The sequence below is a fragment of the Lutra lutra genome, chromosome 10 (assembly GCF_902655055.1).
Source record: "Lutra lutra chromosome 10, mLutLut1.2, whole genome shotgun sequence".
NCBI lineage: Eukaryota > Metazoa > Chordata > Mammalia > Carnivora > Mustelidae > Lutra > Lutra lutra.
In genome coordinates, this window is record NC_062287.1 from 19,462,548 (window position 1) to 19,483,024 (window position 20,477).

The 20,477-nt window shown below is 39.3% G+C and overlaps 2 protein-coding genes across 2 annotated transcripts; both read right to left on the bottom strand.

Moving 5' to 3' along the window:
* Positions 1 to 7,494: 7,494 nt before the first annotated feature.
* Positions 7,495 to 8,433, bottom strand: LOC125079166 (putative olfactory receptor 10D4). The gene has a single exon (XM_047692628.1). It carries the CDS (start codon positions 8,428 to 8,430, stop codon positions 7,495 to 7,497), a length of 936 nt encoding a protein of 311 aa, XP_047548584.1. The 5' UTR covers positions 8,431 to 8,433.
* An 8,224-nt stretch (positions 8,434 to 16,657) lies between these two features.
* On the bottom strand, positions 16,658 to 17,593 carry LOC125079165 (olfactory receptor 148-like). Its single transcript, XM_047692627.1, is given in 3 exon segments — positions 16,658 to 16,869; positions 16,872 to 17,218; positions 17,220 to 17,593. Coding segments are annotated over 3 exon segments (927 nt in total). The 5' UTR covers positions 17,588 to 17,593.
* Positions 17,594 to 20,477: the final 2,884 nt, after the last annotated feature.

Sequence of the window (20,477 nt, forward strand, 5' to 3'; positions counted from 1 at the left end):
CCTGGTGATCATAGATTGTGGTGGGTAACCAATGGCAGCAAACCGGTGGGAGTGCATTGCATGGATGGGAAAATGTACGTGAGGAAGGAAAACATGGGCTGCAGAACCCCTCCAATGGATGACTTGTCTCTGCTTGCAAGGTGAGCCAATCCCTGAAAATAAACTCAGGTCAAACAAGAGAGATATTTGTCAAAGCTAAGAAAAGGGCTGAAGCCCAAAGGAACAAACAGTAACTCAGAATATAACATTTGCCAAGAGGATACATAATTTAAAAGATAAGAGCAGGGGGCACCTGGGTGGCTCAGTGGGTTAAAGCCTCTGCCTTCGGCTAGGTCATGATCCCAGGGTCCTGGGATCAAGCCCCACATCGGGCTCTCTGCTTGGCAGGGAGCCTGCTTCCTCCTCTCTCTCTGCCTGCCTCTCTGCCTGCTTGTGATCTCTGTCTGTCAAATAAATAAATAACATATTAAAAAAAAAAAAGATAAGAGCAGGATAATAAAATACAGTTGCAAGCTCTTAGTGATTCCCAGTAGGATAAATTCAGACTTCACTCTGTGACTTTGCATTTTAGACAAGAGTCAACAGAATAATATCAATGAAAGAAAAGTTTTGCTTAATATAAATATATTAACATATGATATAATATAATATAATATATATAAGATCCTGTTAAAGAAACCACTTTAAGGTGTAAGAGATAGAAGAGTCATACAAAATACTGTTAATGTATGGTTTGGATTAATAGGCTATTCTTCTTTATAGTATCCATCTTTAAGTTTGGGCCTCTAATTTCAGGAAATCCTCACTAGCACATTCCTAAAGTGGAGACTCTGAGTAGTCTGGAATTCATTTTTCCATATGTTTTCATCTTTTAAATATTCATAGAACCAACATATACCATTCTTCCCTCTTCTCCCTCCTTTTCCTACCCTGGACCAATATAATCTGTGTCCATTACCTCCTGCCAGTACTCAAGACAGTACAGTTTGTGCCCATTAGCTCCTGCCCCCACTGCAGACCAGCAGAGTCTGTGTCCATTAGCTCCTGCCTGTACTCCAGCTTTGCTCTCATCTCTGTGCTTATCTGATTTCATTAAAACTATAGACCCTTCATTAAGAATAATTAAAAAGTCTTCACATAAGGACAAGATGCTTATTTTATCCTACGTCAGAACACATCTCATTACATGTGAGTATCAAAGATGATGGAGGAGACAAGAGCACTGTCTCTAAAAAAATACGGAGTGGCCAGAAAGTGTCATTTTTAGGATCCACACAGCATAAAGTCTCTCACAAAACATCTCATCCAGATTTTGATAGATATCCTAGTTTCTGTTTATTTTGCTTTGTAAGAAACAAATCTCTACTAGTTTATGAAAATTTAAATAAATGTGGTCTTGATCTTCCTTTGAGATTATTTTCTGTGTATAGTCATAGTTCTTATTGTGGAAAGATTGATTAAATAGTTCTTAATGTAGACTTTGGTAATAATTAAACACTTAATTCTGGGATGAAAACCAATAATGATTTCCTTGTAGAACCAGTTTTAATTAAAGATCATGACTATTGCTGTCAGAACAATTTAGTTGTGTGTCATAACATGGCACACATAGCCATTTTACATGATTCTTTCTTATTTCTCTGAGGCTAATTTTAAGTTGCCTTGTATCTCTGAAAGCACGCAAATTAATTCCTTGGATATCATAGTTAATAAATGTTTTAAATGTTCATTGACTCTGGTTTATAGATGCAGGTTAATGACACATTTCGTTTCTGAACACTTACTGAACATACTTGTGAAAGTATTGTGCGAGATGCTTAAGATTTACAATTGTATCAAGGAACCTTTACAACTTAGGTGGGAAGGAGAGGAAAAGCAAAAAAAAATTTAATAATTATGGTGTTAGCTCTATGATGATGGGTCATGAAAGGTGCTTAGAATATTACTGAATCCTGCCTATGTCCACATGAGGGAGGTGTTATTATTCAGAAGGGGAGGAAACTAAGGCCTGGAAAGTTTAATAAATCCAATGTCACACAGCGAGAGTGAGAATTTAATCCAAGTCTGTATTTCTCACCCTTGCTAAAGCATGATGCTGAAGGAAGCCCAGCAGTAAAAGTGCATCCATGCTAGACAAACTGGGGAAAAATAAGCTTCTCCAGGTTGGCATCAAGAAAGAGATACTATTTGAGAGAAGTCTAGATTGAAGAGGTTAGTCGTGATTCATCAAACATTCTTGGCCCCACAGCATGCGTTCGAGAAAACACAACTCAGTTTCGTACGTGGTCATGTGAATAGAAAGTTCTGCGGAAGTCAGGCTGTGAAGGGTTTTATATGCTGTGCTAGAGGGTCTGTGCTTCCTACCATGGACTCTAGAGTGCTGCTGGTGAGTGGTGGGATCCGACAGAGTTCTAGAAGGGGAATAGGAATTAGTGTGGACAGGAAGCTGGACCCAGGTTAGGGCAAGCTCAGGATTCCATTTAGGAGGGCATGCCGTGTGATGGGGGTGTGAAAAGAGGTGGTGGCAGTTAGGAAGGAGAGCAGATGATAATTAGCAGAACATAGTTAAGAAATTGAGTAGTGGAACTTCATGGGTGATTCGGAGAGAGAGTGTGAGAAGGTAGATTGTGCTCCTTGTGATTTGGGGATTTGGGCATGTTGTAATGTCATCACTCAAAAGATTGGAAGGAAAGAGCGGAGCTGATAATTTCTCTTGTCTACTATTTTAATCACTTAAAAAGGTGCTGGTGATTGATAAAGAATTACTTTTCTTGGTTGTGGACATTGGGGAGGGTATTTGCTATGGTGAGTGCTATGAAGTGGGTAAACCTGGTGATTCACAGACCTGTACCTCTGGGGCTAATAATATATTATATGTTAATAAAAAATAAAAAATAAATTAAAACAGAAAGAATTTCTTTGTTTTGTGCTCAGTATAAAGCTTACTTGGCATCCGCTTGAAAAGCATTTGTGATGATTCTTTATACATATTAGGCTGACGTCAGAATTTTGAAATATCGAATCACATTGCACAAATTCATGAATTCATCTGTAAGCAAGTTGGGCTGTGTGAAGTATCACAACCACCCGAGGATAGAATAACGTATATCAAGGGAGTCTATCAATCATCTTTCTGCTCACTTCCTCATGTCTGAGGGCTAAAACTGATGAATAAATCTAAGGATCCACTAGACAGTAAACATAAAATGTTGATTTTATTAATAATAAAGCTGGATTGATCATGCAAGAGAATAGTCTATCTCCCTCTAAAACCTTGGGGCCAGAGGCATCTTGATCCGCCCTCCCCCTTTGGCTGGGGGCAGGCAGCACACCTACTTCAACCTGCTGGTTGCCTGGCAACCTAGAGAGGTCTGCCTGGATCAACCTGCAGACTATCCTGCCAGTCTCTTCACAACAGAACATAAATTGATTCAATATCAAGGACACACTCCACCCTCAGCTACAAATGCATTCTCTAATCTATTTCTCATCACACATTATGTCTAGCCACGTTTTTCAATATAGCCCAACAGAAGACACTGTCAAATGAGCGCTCCTAAGAGTGTGAAAATATGCCAAATCATATAATGCCAACAAAATTGAACTGCATATGGGTATCCATTCTGAATATGAATCTTCTTATTAAAATTTCAGAAAGAAAGTAAAATATAAATACGAAATACCCTTTGGTTGTATATTAAAGTGCAAAGAATTAAGGGTATAAAATTCTTCTCTCAATTTCATATTCATCTTATTCTAAGGTTGAGGGACCTCATTTAGGGTCATGGTTCCTTCTTCTGTGGCTCATATCTGGGCTCTTTGCTGATGGAATGGGGTGAACCTCCTTTTGGACTTCCCGATTTGAATTGCCTTACCATGGAGGCTTTCAATTAATTTCTATTTTTCCATGTGGAAATTAATCTTCACAAAACCAGGACAGTACCTAAAATACTAAAAACAAAAGCAAATTCCTAGCCATATAGTAATATGCCAAACAAAATAATATTCACATGACGCAGTACATGTTATAACCCAACTGCTATTCTAAATGAAAACTACATAAGAGACTTAGTGGTCCTAGGGGGGAGGAGTGTAGGCAGAGAAATGTGAGAGAAGAGAATTAATCTTCATGTTAGCTGTCAGAATGCCCGTCAGCCTGTGTAGGTTGCCAGGAGCCTGTGAACCATGGATTTGGACTCAATATTCAATTGTGAGAACTATCTTCCTGGAAGGTTTATTACTGTATTAGGCTGCCATATCCCGGGGAACGATTCACCTAGAGATACTTCTTTAATAGAGGATTTCCAGATATTCCTGTTTCTTGCAATATTCAAAAATGTACAATGGTGACCTCCTAGTTTCCAGGTTTCACTTAAGTCTCCCTTCCTTTGATGCAAGTTTTCCAAAGATTGGGCCCACATTCATTTTATTCACTTCCTAATGATTGTATAGATCCTAACTATTGTACATAATAAATAATCAATAAATATTTGTTGACTAATAACACATTCTCCAATACATGCTTAACCTACTAATTTCCATTTCTTTTGAGGCCTGTGGTTTTGTCATGTATGAATGAAGTATAGTCATTCTAACTCATCTTATGGTCAGAGTACCCCACATTTGTAACTTGAGCAAAAATGGCCTTGTATTCTCCCCAGCCCAAATCGCCTTCCCTCTATAGAGGTGGTTTGCTCTAAGTTTGGCTGCAGAACACTGTATCACATAATACTCAATGCCCATTCTCTACAATTGTATCAAAATATTAGGGATTTGCCATTTCATTGTTTTCTGCCCCATGTAAGTGAGTTTTAGAAAGGTTCTTACATATCATTGCTCAAAGATGACTGTTTAAAGCAAAATATGAAGATTTATTGTTAATTCGGTAATGGACAAACCCACCATGTTTTAGAAGTCTTCTGGCCCCAGGCCATTTGACATCAGGGCTTTATTCCTATGTTATCATGAACAACCCTGTGTTTATTGGTGATATTGAGGTTCAAGAACCTTGCATTTTCTGTCTCGAAAAATGTTGCTGTTGTCTCTGGAATGTATCCTGATTATGCCACTTGTCTTCTACATCTTTTACATAAATAAATCTGGTTATTTGTTTGATTGGTGTCCTTGACTTGTATTTCATACTAATATTTCAACTAGCTGGCAACAAGCAAATGAAGGAGAAATTGTTTTTTTATTTGTTGAATAGTTCAGCAAGGATTTCATATCAAGAAAGAAATATTTCTTCATGTCCCACTTTCGTCACCCATTTACATTCCTTTCTCTACCCATACTCCCATTTCCCCAACCAGAGAAGTTGGTCCACAGTTACAAGATAGCTATATGAAATCAAAGAATTAGTGTTTCAGAATTTGGAAGTCATTTAGTCCAGTGGAAGGAACTTATTTTGATAGCTTTTATATCTCCTCTTTTAAAAAATAGATGTTTCTCCTCAATAAGATAGGGTCCTAGTATGATCATCTTATCCTATGATTCTAGCTGACAGCCTTTGTCATATTCTCAACAAGATAGGCATCATATGCTCTATTCAGTTTGTTAGAGAGTCATTTTTCCATAAATACATAAGGGAGATGAGAAACTCTCCCTTACAGTAGAAAGCCAATTAGTAAGTGTAGTAGGAATGATTAAATTGGAAAATAACTATTTGGCAACCATCATAGTAGTTGATTCAGGCAAGAACCATACGTGGATGATAAAACTAGCAGATAAAAATTCAAGGACTAACAGAATCTTTACATCATCTCAAAGTACCCCTCCTCCCCATAAAAGGTCACTATTAATGAGGAAGGTAAAGTAACAACTTTGCACTTGAGTAATCTGGCAGATACCACTTTAACCAAATGTTCAAAATTAACCACTAGTAATAGGACAAAGAGCCCAAGCCACAGCAAGAGCCTCCTGGTAAGATATAGTGGGAAGAACAAAACATCATTTCTGAGTTAGTTCTTCCCAGAATGCCTAACCTGAACCCTAATTAGGAGGGAACATCAGAAAAATTCAAACTGATGGATGTCTTATAAAATACCAGGCCTAAAATCTTCAAAAAACATTAAGATCTTGGAATACAAAGCATGACTCAGGAACTATTCTTGATGAAAGAAAACTTCCTTCTTCCTCCTTTCTTCCTCCCTCCCTTCCTTCCTTGTTTCCTTCCCTTTTTCGTCCCTTCCCTCCCTCCTTCCTGCCCCTCACTCTTTCTTCTTTCTTTTTGTTTTAGTGCATTATTTATTCTCTGCTTCCTTCCAAGGATTTAAAGTGGCTTATAAGAGAAGACATACACAACTGGTAGGTGAAATATACAAAGAAAAAAATCAAGAAAAGAAGATTTTTAATTTCAAATTTAAATACAAAATTTAATGTTGCTTCTATAAATAAAATTTATCTATTTTTTCCCTTAGCATTATGGAACATAGAAATTGAAGGAGTCAAACTAAATTACATTGATCTTATGAGAAAAGAAAGAAATATGCTCTTTTCAATGGAAAGGGACGTTTATTTATTTAAAAAATTTTTTTTAATCTATTTATTTGAGAGAGGGAGACAGAGAGAGAGCATGAGCAGGGGGAGGGACAGGGGGAAAAGGAGAGATAACCTTAAGCAGGATCCATGCCAAATGCAGAGCCTAACACTGGTCGATCCCAGGACCTTGAGATCATGACCTGAGCTGAAATCAAGAGCCTGTGGCTTAACTGACTGAGCCACCTAGGTGCCCTGGAGAAGGAAATCTATTACTGCTACATGAATTTGAGTGAAAATTCTAACATGGGCTTTCTCTAACAAAGATAAATCAGTGTTCCTTGTTTTGGAAAAACATGTAGTAACATATTTGAACTTGATTAGCTTGCTTGTTTTTTTACAAAACTAAAGTGGATTCCTTTAGGAGCTAACAAGAAAATGATTCAAGTTCATAGCCTTTTGGGCAGCTAATAATGCAAGAAGAATATTCAGATCCTGGAAGAATGCACACACTAGAAAAATCTTTGAACCACACTTGACTATGCATGAGAAAGATCTAACTTTAAACTAAATGTTACTTAATTTGGTTTGAGTTTTGGTGTTGAGCAACAGAAAGTTGGAGGTTATGCTCTACAAAAAGGAAGAATATTCAGTTCTGGTATTCTGTATTAATCTTGGAATTCTTGAAATTTTTTCTATCCTCCTTTCTCTCTAGATTTTTGTGCATGTGTTTTTAACTGAGATTATGAGAAAAAAATATGTTCTCTTACCTTTCAGAGATTTAAACAACTAAGAAATGCTTTAGGGAGGATGGTGGTTCTGGGAGAAAGTTCTATGCAGCATAACAATCAGTTCACTGTCTGCTAAGTGAGTCTATTAATCATCTTTCATGATAAAACAGAGGGAAACAAGAAAAAAGACATATATTTTTAAACTTATCTCAAATCTTGGAAGCTGCAAATGAGAATTTGTCCTAAGAAACAGAAACTCAAACTTTGCCCAGCAAAGCTGTAGGTTTTCTCACTTTTTCTCGTTAGCAAAACCTCTCTTATGAAATGCACTTCGCAGGGCTGATTTTACATCCTTATTCCGAAGGCTGTAGATTAGTGGGTTCAGCATGGGGGTGACAAGATTATTCAATATCTGAATTATCTCACTGAGCAAGGCACTAGGATTCGGCTGGAGATAGATGATGATTACCGGCCCATAAGCACAAAGAATTGCAGTGATGTGGGCACTGCAGGTAGAGAAGGCTCGCTGTCTGCCCTCTGCTGAGCGAATTTTTGATATGGAGATCCCAATGCGAGTGTAGGAAACAAGGATGAGAGCAAAGCAAATGAGAGACAAAAGACCAACATTTGTAAAACCTACCTTTTGGGCTAGAGATGTGTCCCCACAGGCTAGAGGTAAGACAGCAGGTATATCACAGAAGTAGTAGTCTACCTCGTTAGAGGCACAGTAGGACAACTGGAAGGTGAGGGAAGTTAGAATGATGGTGTGAACACAGCCACCCATCCAGGTCCCGGTGGCCAAGATGGCGCAGACCCTGTGATTCATGATGACCGTGTATCTCAGGGGATAACAGATGGCGACAAAACGGTCATAGGCCATCACTGTGTATAGGAAGCACTCAGTACAGCCCAGGAAATGGTAGAAGAAGACCTGGGCCACGCAGCCCTGAAAAGAGATACTTTGACTCTGCCCTGAAAGGTATAACAGCATCTTGGGAACAGTTGTTGAAGAGAAACCCAGCTCAAACATGGAGAGGTTTCCCAAGAAAAAGTACATAGGGGTGTGCAGCCGAGAGGAAGAGATGATAGCTGTAAGAATGAGCACATTTCCCAAGAGAGTACACAAATAGAATGAGGAGAACAGGAAGAAGAGGACTGTCTCTAGGCCCTCTGTCTCAGGGATTCCCAGCAGGATGAATTCAGTCACCATTGTGTGATTTCTCATTTCTATGGAAGAACCAACTCTAAGGTGTCTGTGGAAAGAAATCTGTGGTTAAATTTAATATGTATGTAAATAAACCATGCTTAAGCCAGTGAAATGGAAAAGGAGCTAGATGATGTAGATGTCTACAAAGTAGACTTGTCTTCATCTGCTTGCTTCTTTCCATACTGGGTATCTCTCTGCAGGTGCAGTTCCTATTTAAAGATGCCCCTTACTACGATCTCACCAAGAAGTCCTACATGACCAGTCTCCTATCTTCCATCTTCATGTTCACTATTAAATCACATTGATTCCAGTTGCTGCTTTGCGATTCTAAAAGGATAACTATGAAGACTCAATGTTTTTGTTACAAACAAGGACCCATCCAAGTTTCTTATATTTGCTTAAGACCATTTGCCCACATGAACTCTCCAAAAACCATTTTTGATCCTATAAGCCATACGTACAAAAGATACAGAATACTTCCCACATTGTCTCCTTAGGTATGAGGTCAACAATGGGAAACTCTCCAAAGAAGGGTCTCAGAAAGCTCTTCATGAACACGAGATTACATTAACAGGGTCCATATGCTCTGCATTTTAGTGCATGTGAGTACCTGGTAGCCTCCATTTTCCTGAATTTAGCACAATGAGTAACTGGTAGTGTCCATTTCAGTCTCCAGAGTCTATAATTGTTTAACCAGACCCAAGCTAAGTACTAGCCTAATCTTAAGGCAGCAGAAGGCCCAGTGGTAGTAGAGGAGGCTCCTGTCCAAGTTCCATATTTTGAAAAATGCTGATATCTTTTAACTTTTCCAATACACTAAGATCCTTAAATTATAGATCAACTCATGAAGGCTATTGCTTAAGCCCTTTATCTATCTATCTATCTATCTCTACTTCTAATTTTTTTATTTTTTTGATGATTATGAGGGGAGTGAGAGCCAACGTAAGAGAAGTGAAGGGCAAGGTTTCGGGACTTACATGGCAATCAGGGGACGTAACTGGCTGGGGCTACTGAATGCTGCTTTCCTTTCCTTCCCCAGTGAAGGAAGGAGACCTCCTCTGCTAAATCCCCATCAGCTTATAGTCTGCAGGTGGATATCCTGAACTCTTCTCTTTTCAGTCACTTTCAAATAGAATATCACAAATCTAAATGCACTTTAATTCCTTCACAGACTCCTCTCTGACTCTGGGAGCTGTAATCCTTGCCAAATGTGGAAGATTTTAAATAACTTTCTCTTCCTTTGGGTATTAATCCCCCAAGTCAGGGACCCTAATTGAGCAAAAGAGCAATTAGAGACTTAGACTAATTGGACCTTAGAAATGAGAGAGAGAGAGAGAGAGAGAGAGAGAGAGAGAAAGAGTGCAGGGGAGGAAAATGATTAAAGACTAAATATTTTCTGACTTCCATTGTAAAATATACTTCAGTGGAATAATAATTTTGAAATATTCATTTGGTGCATATATCACACATTTTATATGCACATATATGTATTTACTATATATGTCCACGTTATGTGTATGTTATTATAATAAACAAATTATATTATTTTACTGCACTGTATGATAGGATTGATTTATTGCAAACAGTAACTGGGGTAACCCAGAGAATTAAATAAATGAGTGGAAAACCAGTCACATGGACGGGTGGGAACTAGGGCAGCTCTAGGGCCCTCAGCAGTAGGAATTTACGGAGTGGCCTCCCTGAGCACCACCACCAGATGAGTCAGGCTCAGCTGCCTTTTGCTCCCATGTGCCTCAGCTCCAGATTAAAATCTGAATTCCTTGGCTGGGTCATATGCTTACCTCTGTGGCCAGCATACAGGGTACAGTGGAATGGAGATGGGCAGCTCTCCAAAAGAGAGTGGAAAGGCTTATTGCCAGGAAAAAAAGAGAAGAAGCATGCTAAGAGGCCAAGAAAATATGTAGCTATCACTTGAAGCATCTGTTTTATATTGCTTGACATCTGTTCAAGCTTCCAAGTGAAATTCCTCATATACTCTAGAAGTATTTTTTTTTTTTTTTGGCAAGGAATGACTTACCAAATTCCTCATTAAATACATTCATTCAGTTGCTTATTTTGCATACATGGATCCATTTGTTCCAACAAATACCAGTTATGACAGGCAAGGCATTGATTATTTGCCAGGAGAACCAGAACAATCTGGGAAATTGTGGTTAGTCATAGTCCTTCTGCTCAAAAATAAGTTTTTTGAGTCTGTGAGGCAGAGTTTTTTATAGTCTTAATTTAACCTCATAAAACTCTGATGAAGTCTTCTATAGACAAGGAAAGTTAGGATAAAAGAACAAATCATGGAGGTCACTCTTAAAGGAACTGGGACTTGGTCTATCCTTAGGACGTTTGGCCATATGGTTTCTGATCTTCAGGGTTCAGTGTTTAAGGAATGTTTGGGTGGCTCAGTTGGTTGAGCATCTGACTCTTGATTTTGGCTAAGTGTCTTGGGATAGAGCCCCCAAATCTCCATGTTCAGCGTGGAATCTGCTTGGGATTCCCTCTCTTCCTCTTCCTCTACCCCTCTTCTCACCCCTCCCCACTGCTCACGTGCACACTCTCTAAATAAATAAATACGTAAATAAATAAATAAAATCTCTGGGGCTCCTCCGTGGCTCTGCAATTAAGCTTCTGCCTTAGGCTCAGGTCATGTGATCAGGGTCCTGGGATCAAGTTCCATGTTGGGCTCTCTGCTCATCAGGGAGTCTGCTGTCCCACTGCCCCTCTTCCTACTTGTGCACCCTCTTGCCCTCCCTCCCTCCCTCTCTCTCTCTCTCATAAATAAAAAAATAACACTGCTATGTTCTGGTGAACAGGGATTGTCCTTGGTCTCTGCCTGCAAAGAGCTGACAGTCTAGTTAAAGAAGAAAGACATTAATCAAATTATATATATAACTTATAATTATTTAATGTGGCAAATACTAGGAAGAAAAGTTGAATGGATTGAAAAGTTGTAATGGGAGAGTATTTGTGTTTGCTCATGTTCCTCCTACCTGTCAGAACATAGGTGCACATAATAATTTGTAGCTACCTGGTGTTCCCTGAAGGTCAGGGAGGACTTCCCTGGGAAAATGCCATCCGATCTGAGACCTACGAGTGAGTAAGGGTGCAGGGTGGGGGAAAGCACAGTATGTTCTAGGTGGGGGCAAAGTATGTGCAAATGCTTTGAAAGGGAGCACAGTCCACTTAAAGAACTCAAAGAAAGAGAGGAAGAGAATTGTGAGATCAGGCTTGAGAGGCTGAATGGGAAATGATTATTCAGGGTCCGGCCGGTAACTGTAAAGGTGATGGATGGTCTCTCTACGAGGAGCTTGAAGAAATGTGAAGAAGGTTTTCAGCAGCATTGCATTTGAGTGTGTCATCAGAGTGAGGGAATATGAAGAGATAATCCTAGCTGTTGGAGCGAGTTAGAACACACTGAGGACAACAAATAAGGAAGATCTTTGGGCTACAGAATTTGAGATACTTGGTCAGGAAAAAAGGAGAAAAGACAGTCACTGGGTCAGAGAGATGCTACTGAGAATGTATGTAGATTATTGCCCTGCTTTGGCCTGATCTGATGACACCAGAACTGAACTTAATATTTTACTGTTTGAATTTCCATACCTGAACATATCCTGAGAACCAGACTTTGATTCTGCGACTCAGGGAAAGCCCCCACACAGGTATCTTCTGGGAACACTCAGAAAATTAGAGCCAACTGAGGATAGAAACTAATGAGGATGAGAAACACAGAACCACACTCCATGGGATTAAGACATTTTATTACAAATCAGTTAGACACAATTTATAAACAACATAATACACGTTACACTATTGGTTTTAGAAATGACTGTCCAGTTTTTCCTCCAAAGTAATTGTCTTTTTTTAACTTTCCAGTTTGCATAATTAGCCTCTCTTGATCCCATAATGAGATGTCTATTTTCTTTTTTCTCTTGAAAATAGCTCTTTTAACACTATGACCCAGCAATTGCACTACTGGGTATTTACCTCGAAGATACAGATGTAATGAAAAGAAGGGGCACATATACCCCGATGTTCATAGCAGCAACGTCCACAATACCCAAACTGTAGAAAGAGCCAAGATGTCCTTCAACAGATGAATGGATAAAGAAGATGTGGTTCATAATATACAATGGAATATTATTCAGACATCAGAAAGCATGAATACCTAGTATTTACATTGATGTGGATAGAACTTGAGGGTCTTATACTAAATGAAAGAAGGCAATCAGAGAAAGACAATTATCATATGGTTTCACTTGTATGTGGAATATAAGAAATAGCACAGAGGATCATGGAGGCATGGAGGGAAAACCGAATGTGAAGAGAGGGAGACAAACCACTCTGACTCTGGGAAACAAGCTGAGGGTTGTGGAAGGAGAAGTGGGTAAGGAGATTGGGTAACTGGGTGATGGGCATTAAGGAGGGCACATCACATGATGAGCACTGGATGTTATGTGCAAATAATGAATCAATGAACACTACATCAAAAACTAATGGTGTACTATATGTTGGCTAATTGAATGTAAAACAAGAAAGAAAATAGTTCTAAAAATTAAATGTTACATTCTCATTGTAAAATTGTTAAGAGTAGAGCAGAACCATATAGAAGCAAGTAAAAATCACCCCAGATTGGATGACCCATTTTTAATATTTGGGTGAACACTCTCTTCAACCATCCATTTACACACAGATGCATTTATATGAAGATAAAAAATAAGGCATTAGTATTCACAATATTTTTGTTGCTTCGCCTGTTATAGGAATTTTGTCTTTGACTATCCTGTTCCCTGGACCTTTGTTTTATGGAATCAGTGTATTGGGTAAGGTGAAGGAAAGATTCATGAATAATAGAAAAGGCCAGAGTAACTTGTGGAAAATAAAAGGAAGAGTTACAGTTGGTTAAGAGAATGGATTTTTGAAGGACTTGAAGACGGAAATTAGAAATAATGTGGGATAGCTCTCATACATCAGAGGTAGTAGAAGGAAAAAAGCTGGAATAAGATTTTTTGGGCAGTGTGTATAGAAGGTCAAACATTTGTTTTCAAAGTTATAGCAAAATTGCTAGATTATGTATAGCTGCATGAGGATGGGAGCTAGAATCGTAGTTCGATCCACAAGCAAGCTGTGTGACTTAGGGAAATTTAGCTGACATCCCCAAACCTTTTTTCACATTCTACAAAATGATCTCAGTATTCTTACATAGGTAGATTTGATAATATACATAAATCAGTTTCAAGGTGCTGGGTAAGGGGCGAGCACTCAGTGAATGGTAACTCTAGGCAGATCCCTTGAAGGCTACCTCAGGCTACATCTCTTCTCTGCCCACATCAGACTAAGGTATTTAACAATTAAACTGCAATCTGAGAGGGTTCAGCGGTATATGTAGTTACAAGACAAGGGAGAGAACTAGCAAACTAAAAAAAAACACAGGATATGTGAAAAGTGGATAATCAGGTTTACTTTTATGTTGTGGTAAATTACATATAACATAAAATTTACTGTCTTTACCATTTTTTTCTTTTTAAAGATTTTTATTTACTTATTTGACAGAGAGAGATCACAAGTAGGCAGAGAGGCAGGAGAGAGAGAGGAGGAAGCAGGCTCCCCGCTGAGCAGAGAGCCTGATGTGGGGCTTGATCCCAGGACCCTGGGAGCATGACCCGAGCCAAAGGCAGAGGCCTTAACCCACTGAGCCACCCAGGCGCCCCCGCTGTCTTTACCATTTTTAAAAGATTTATTTATTTGAGAGAGAAAGAGCATGTGCGAGCAGGGGGAGGAGCAGAAGGGGAGGGAGAGAGAATCTTAAGCAGATTCTGTGTTGAGCATGGAGCTTGACCGGGGGCTTGATTTAATAACACTGAGCTCATGACCTGAGCTGAAACCAAGAGTCAGTGCTTAACCGAGGGACCCATGTAGGTGGTCCTATCTTTACCATTTTTAAGTGTTACAGTTCAGTAGTGTTAAGTATCTTTGTACTGTTGCACAACCAATTTCCAGAACTTTTTGCAAAACTTGTTGCAAAACTGAAACGCTATATTCATTAAACAACTACCCATTTTCCCTTCCACCAGCCCTTGGCAACCAACATTCTATCACTTGCCTTTTTGTGACTGGTGCATTTCACTTAACGGCATATCCTCAAAGTTTATCTATGTTGTAGTATGTGTCAGAATTCCCTTCCTTTTTAAGGCTGAGTAATATTCCATGTATGTATAGACCACATTTTGTTTATCCATTCGCTATCAGTGGTTACCTGGATTGCTTCCACCTCCTGGCTATTCTGAATAATGCTGCTATGAACATGCTATGAATATGAATATCTTTTCCAAAACTAGTTTTCAGTTCTTTTTGATATATGCTCAGAAATGGAATTGCTGAATCCTATGGTAATTTTAAATTATTTGAGGAAGCACCAGACTATTTTCCAGAGTAGACGCACCATTTGACATTCTCACCTAGAGTGCACAAAGTTTCCAATTTCTGCACATCCTTGCCAACAATTATTATTTTCTTTTTTAAGTAATAGCCATCTAAAGGGTTAGAGGTGATGACTCATTGTGAGTTTGACTTACATTTCCCTAATGATTAGCAATATTGAGCATCTTTTCATATGCTTGTTGGCCATTCGTGTGTTTTCTTTGGAGAAGTATCTATTTAAAAATGGAGCTGCCCATTTCTAGATCAAGTTATTTGGTTTTTTTGTTGTTGATGGAGTAAGATTTTAAGAAGTGGTTTGCAGGGCGCCTGGGTGGCTCAGTGGGTTAAGCCACTGCCTTCAGCTCAGGTCATGATCTCAGGGTCCTGGGATCGAGTTCCACGTCGGGCTCTCTGCTCAGCAGGGAGCCTGCTTCCCTCTCTCTCTCTCTGCCTGCCTCTCTGTCTACTTGTGATCTCTCTCTGTCAAAATAAATAAATAAAATCTTAAAAAAAAAAGAAGTGGTTTGCATACGTGTGTGCATATGTTTTAAATACAATGTTATGTTGATTTCTTGCTGAAGTTTTACATATAAGAAAGATTTAAACTGTTTTAAAGGTTTTCTTTCCCTCCAATGCCAAACAGTCATTGCAATACTGATTTAGAAATGGTCAAAAAAGTGGTCAGAGTCCATTTACATTTCGGCTTTTATCCACCTTTAATTTTACTTAAATGTGGACCTATATTTAAATTAGTGTCTATTGTTGTCATGCATTCTAATTATTTCACTCATGTTCTTTTTGTGTGACTAAATATGCAATATATCATAATTTCAATGGTTGAGTGATATTCATTCATTCATTCATTCATTCAATGAACTTACACTGGATTCTTACTATGTCACTGGGTGATGTCCTGAGTACATGACAGTGAATAAGACAGACAAGAAATCTGCTGAACAAGTATCAATATTAGTGTGATGAATATATGCCCGAAAACACCATCTAAGCTTTACCAGATACCATAGCATTATCCTCAAACTGTTTTTTTGTTTGCCTATTTCTTTGTTTTACACAACAAAAACTCTACTATATGAAGGTGACATGAAGATTAGATAATATCTGTGAAATGTTCATCATAGTGCCCGGAGAACAGGTCATGCTCTATAAATATCAATTAATAGGGGTACCTGGGTGGCTCAGTGAGTTAAAGCCTCTGCCTTCGGCTCAGGTCATGGTCCCAGGGTTCTGGGATCAAGCCCCTCGTAGGGCTCCCTGCCCAGCAGGGAGCCTGCTTCCCCTCCTTCTCTCTCTCTGCCTGCCGCTCTGTCTACTTGTGATCTCTGTATGTCAAATAAATAAATGGAAGTCTTTGAAAAAAATATTAATACTGTTCTTGGCAACATGGAGGAACAGAAATGTTTATAGGCAGAAAAGAATATTCTAAGTTCAGCGAGATAAATGAAAGGAGAGTGATCTGGCACAGAGATGGAATAGTGAGGGGTGCTTCTGGGCCACCACTCCTCACTATGTTCAATGAGACAAAATTGAGTCCATTAGAGGAAGAAGAAATCTGTCTCCAGATGCATGCTATGCCCCATGGGTTCCATATCCAGGAACAAGGCAGGAGGATAGCATTAGTTGTAGAGTTATTTCTAGGGCCCCAGGGGTTACAGAGAAAACAAACATAGAAAATCTTATTAGGAAAACAAAATAGAGCACTTTCAAGGAAGCATTTTCTATTATTTAAAAGGAGGAAATATATGGACGATGTTGAGAAATAAATTTCCAAAATCCATTTTAAAAAACCCATAATTTATTCCAGAGAAATAAATACTACATTGTGGAACACTCTTTTCAGGGAACTTTTCACTTCTCTGTTTCTTAAGGAATATATTAATGAGTTCAGCATGGGTGAGACAATATTATTTAATATCTGCACCACGGCATCAAGCAAGGGGTTGGGTGTGGGGTGCAGATAGATGATGATTACAGGACCATTGGCACAGAGGATTGCCATGAGGTGGCACTGCAGGTGGAGAAAGCTTTCTGTCTGCCATCTGCCGATCGGATTCTCAGAATGGCAATCCCAATGCGAGTGTAGGAGACACAGACACTGAACCAAAGCACTGAAGCCAGAAAGCCAACATTAGTGGAGCCCACTCTCTGGGCCAGGGAACTGTCAGCACAGGCCAGGGGTAAGACAGCAGGAATGTCACAGAAGAAGTAGTCCACCCTGTTGAAGTCACAGTATGTTAACTGAAAGGTGAAGGAGGTCAGGATGGTGGCATGGAGACAACCCACCAAACAGGCTGCCACAACCAAACCCACACAGACCCCAGGTTTCATGATGAGCATGTACCTCAGTGGGTGACATGGCCACGAAGCGGTCATACGCCATCACAGAATAGAGGCATCCTTCAGCAGACCCAAGGAAATGGTAGAAGAAGAGCTGATCAGCACAGCCCTCATAAGAAATGGTGTGGCTTTGGCCGGAGAGATAGAACAGCATCTTGGGACAGGTTACAGATGGGAACAGCATGTCAAAAATAGATAGAAGTCCCAGGAAGAAATACATGGGGGTGTGAAGGGTAGAGGAAGAAACAACTGCTATAAGGATGAGTGAATTTCCAAGCAGGTTGAAGAGGTAAATAAATGAGAAGATGACAAACAGCACAGTCTCCAGTCCCTTTGTCTGAGGTATTCCCAGGAGAATAAACTCATGGAGCTCTGTGTGATTCCTCATGTTCCTGGAGCACACAAGATGGTGAAAGCACAGATGCAGAGGCTGACTCGTGGCAGACGCAATACCAACACATTCATCACCACCAATATTTTTTTACATTTTTAAAGAAGATTTTATTTTTAAGTAATCTCTACAGCCAGTGTGGTGCTTTCAGTTACAACCCCGAGATCAAGAGTCACGTACTTGCCAACTGAGCCAGCTAGGTGCCCCAGCCTTTGTTTAAATATAAATGTGATGCTGAAATTAAGAATTAGGGATTCTACCAAAGACATTTAGGGGGTGGTAAAGCACATGTATGCTTTTATGTCTCAAGATATCATCTTCTTTCATGAGTACGGATACAGAGCAATATGAAACACCACCATGGCTAAGGAAACAAAGACCTCAATACTGAACAGATGAACATAATTTAATCAAGATCCACAACCAATTATGCATTCCTTTCTGAGCACACCTGAAATTCCTTTTCAGAACACACCTAGGGTTATTCAAAGCCATTGTCAAATACCCTAAATTTAGGAATGCTCTGAAATTATCCCTTTTGTCTTCAGACTACTTTAAGCCTTCTTTATTAACCTTGGGAGTCAATGGCTGTAGTGAGCCTCCTTTTGGCTTGAGAGTCCATGCCTAATGAAAGGAATTTAGGTACACAACGAAATGTACAGAATCTAATTCCCAAACTAGAAAAGATAAGATGAACCTTGAACATCTTCATAATTGATGACAACTCATTGTTTTCTCTTGCTGGTGGAAAAAAGTCATGTAAGTGATAGGTGGAAGTAGAGAACTAAGGAAGAAGAACCAACCTTCCTGAGGAGAAGGAAAAGGAATAAGTCATGATTGGTGCAAAGTTTGTTGTGTAATAGTAAAAAGTTCCCAAAGAGGGTGGGGACCCAAGAGGGTTGCCATTTTGGCATTCAAATCTAGGGGTTTTCGTAAGTTATTTTTGGGAACTATCTTGAGTATCCTGAATGTGGGCCCCCTGTGGATTGGCTGCTAAGGTGTGCCAATCGGGATTTTGATCATGCACCTGTCAGGTTCTGTTCATGTGTTAATGGTCTTTTGGGCTAACTTCTGGAGATTAGCTGCCTCGACTTGTGATAGTGACCAAAGTTTTATGGTTAATTGCTTTGTTTCAGGATGTTTTGCAGAAGTCTCTTCTACAGAGGTTACTAGACAGGATACTACCTAAGTTGTAAAACAGGAAGCTAGTGTGGTTTCATTTTAGCTCTCCTAGATCCCTGTTTTCCTGTTGGGGACCCTGTCCCTGACTACCTAAGTGTCCAACAAACTCCTAACAATATGACATATTAAAAGAACTTGGATTAGAGATCTAAAGACCCAAGTTCAAGTTCTGATTTTTGGTGGTGTGACTATGGATCAGAAACTTAATATTTCTGAACCTTATGTTCTCATCTATAAAGAAGCAGAAAGCATTCCCTGTACCAGTAGCCTCAGCCTGAATTTATCATTCCAACTAGGAAATTTTTTGAGAATGAAAGAAGGCATTACTAATAATTAAGGCAGTACGGTAGTGGTAACATAGGAAACTTTCTGCCACTCCACTGAGTAATCTCAACATTATGCCCCTCGTCTGTGTCCACAAATCTGTATTTTGATATGCACCACTGTAATTGTGCTCCTTGAAATGTGGGTTATTTTTCTTTTTTAAATAGGCTCCATACCCAGCATGGAGCCCAATGTGGGGCTTGAACTCACAACCCTGAGATCAAGAACTGAGCTGAGATCAAGAGTCATATGCTTAACCAACTGAGCCACCCAGGGGCCCCAAAATGTGGGGTAGTCTTATAACTGTGCCTGGTATATAGTAGGTACTCACTAAATGTTTTTGATTAACTGAGATAATATTTATTTCTTAGAATTATTGTAAAGACTAAATATGATGATGTTTATGAAAGATCTTGATCCATAATAAAGTGCTATATAATGGTTCATTATTATAATATTTATTATAGAGGGTCTCATGCTAAAGAATTTGTGAAGTTGTTACCTGCATGAAGATGATAGTCAGTGTCTTAAGTCTTAACGAGGCCCTTATAGGAAATACGGTAAAGGAGGCCAAAATAGGTATGGTGACCAATCCCTGAGAAATACATTTTTGGAAAAGGAGAAGGAAAGGGAATGTGTATGAAGAAATATATTAAATCTTTGAAGAATTTGAAAGAGAACCAGGATAATCTCTTTTATATATCTTTGTATCGTAAAGATATTTTCTCTGTGTCATAGAAATATAATTTCTTGCGGTGCCTGGGTGGCTCAGTGGGTTAAGCATAAGACTTTTGATTTTGGTGCAAGTCATGATCTCAGGGTTATGAGATCAAGCCCCATGTCCAGGTCTGTGCTCAGTGGGGAGTTTCCTTCTCTCCCCCTCCCTCTGACCTTCCCCCCACACAAATAAATAAATAAATCCTAAAAAAAGAAATATACCTTCTCCATATCAGGAAATATATCTAATTTTTTAATTCTAAGCAACTGTGTGGTGCTTGGAACATGAAAGATATGACTTAAGGCATGGGGAACATAAAAGAATAAATGAATGCATTCCTGCCTGCTATTTGATAGAGTGATGGAGGAAAGGATTCTAGTCATTGCGTAAAATGAGAAGGAAGCCCTCAACTGTGATTTCTTCCAACAATTCTTGCTACCCAGGACTCCAGAGTTGAGAGTCAAAGTGAAAAGTTGAGAAAGATGGGGAGATGCTCTGAGACTTACATGGTCGAATTGTCATGACTGGCTCAAGTAAGGGAAACAAATTTTCCCCTCCTTTTATCTTCAGTTTCTTCTATAGAGGTGTGGGGCTCTCCATTTCAAATGTCTGTCTTCCGTAGGTGCCATGGAATTGGACTCGGGTGCTCTAGCTGTAGACCCC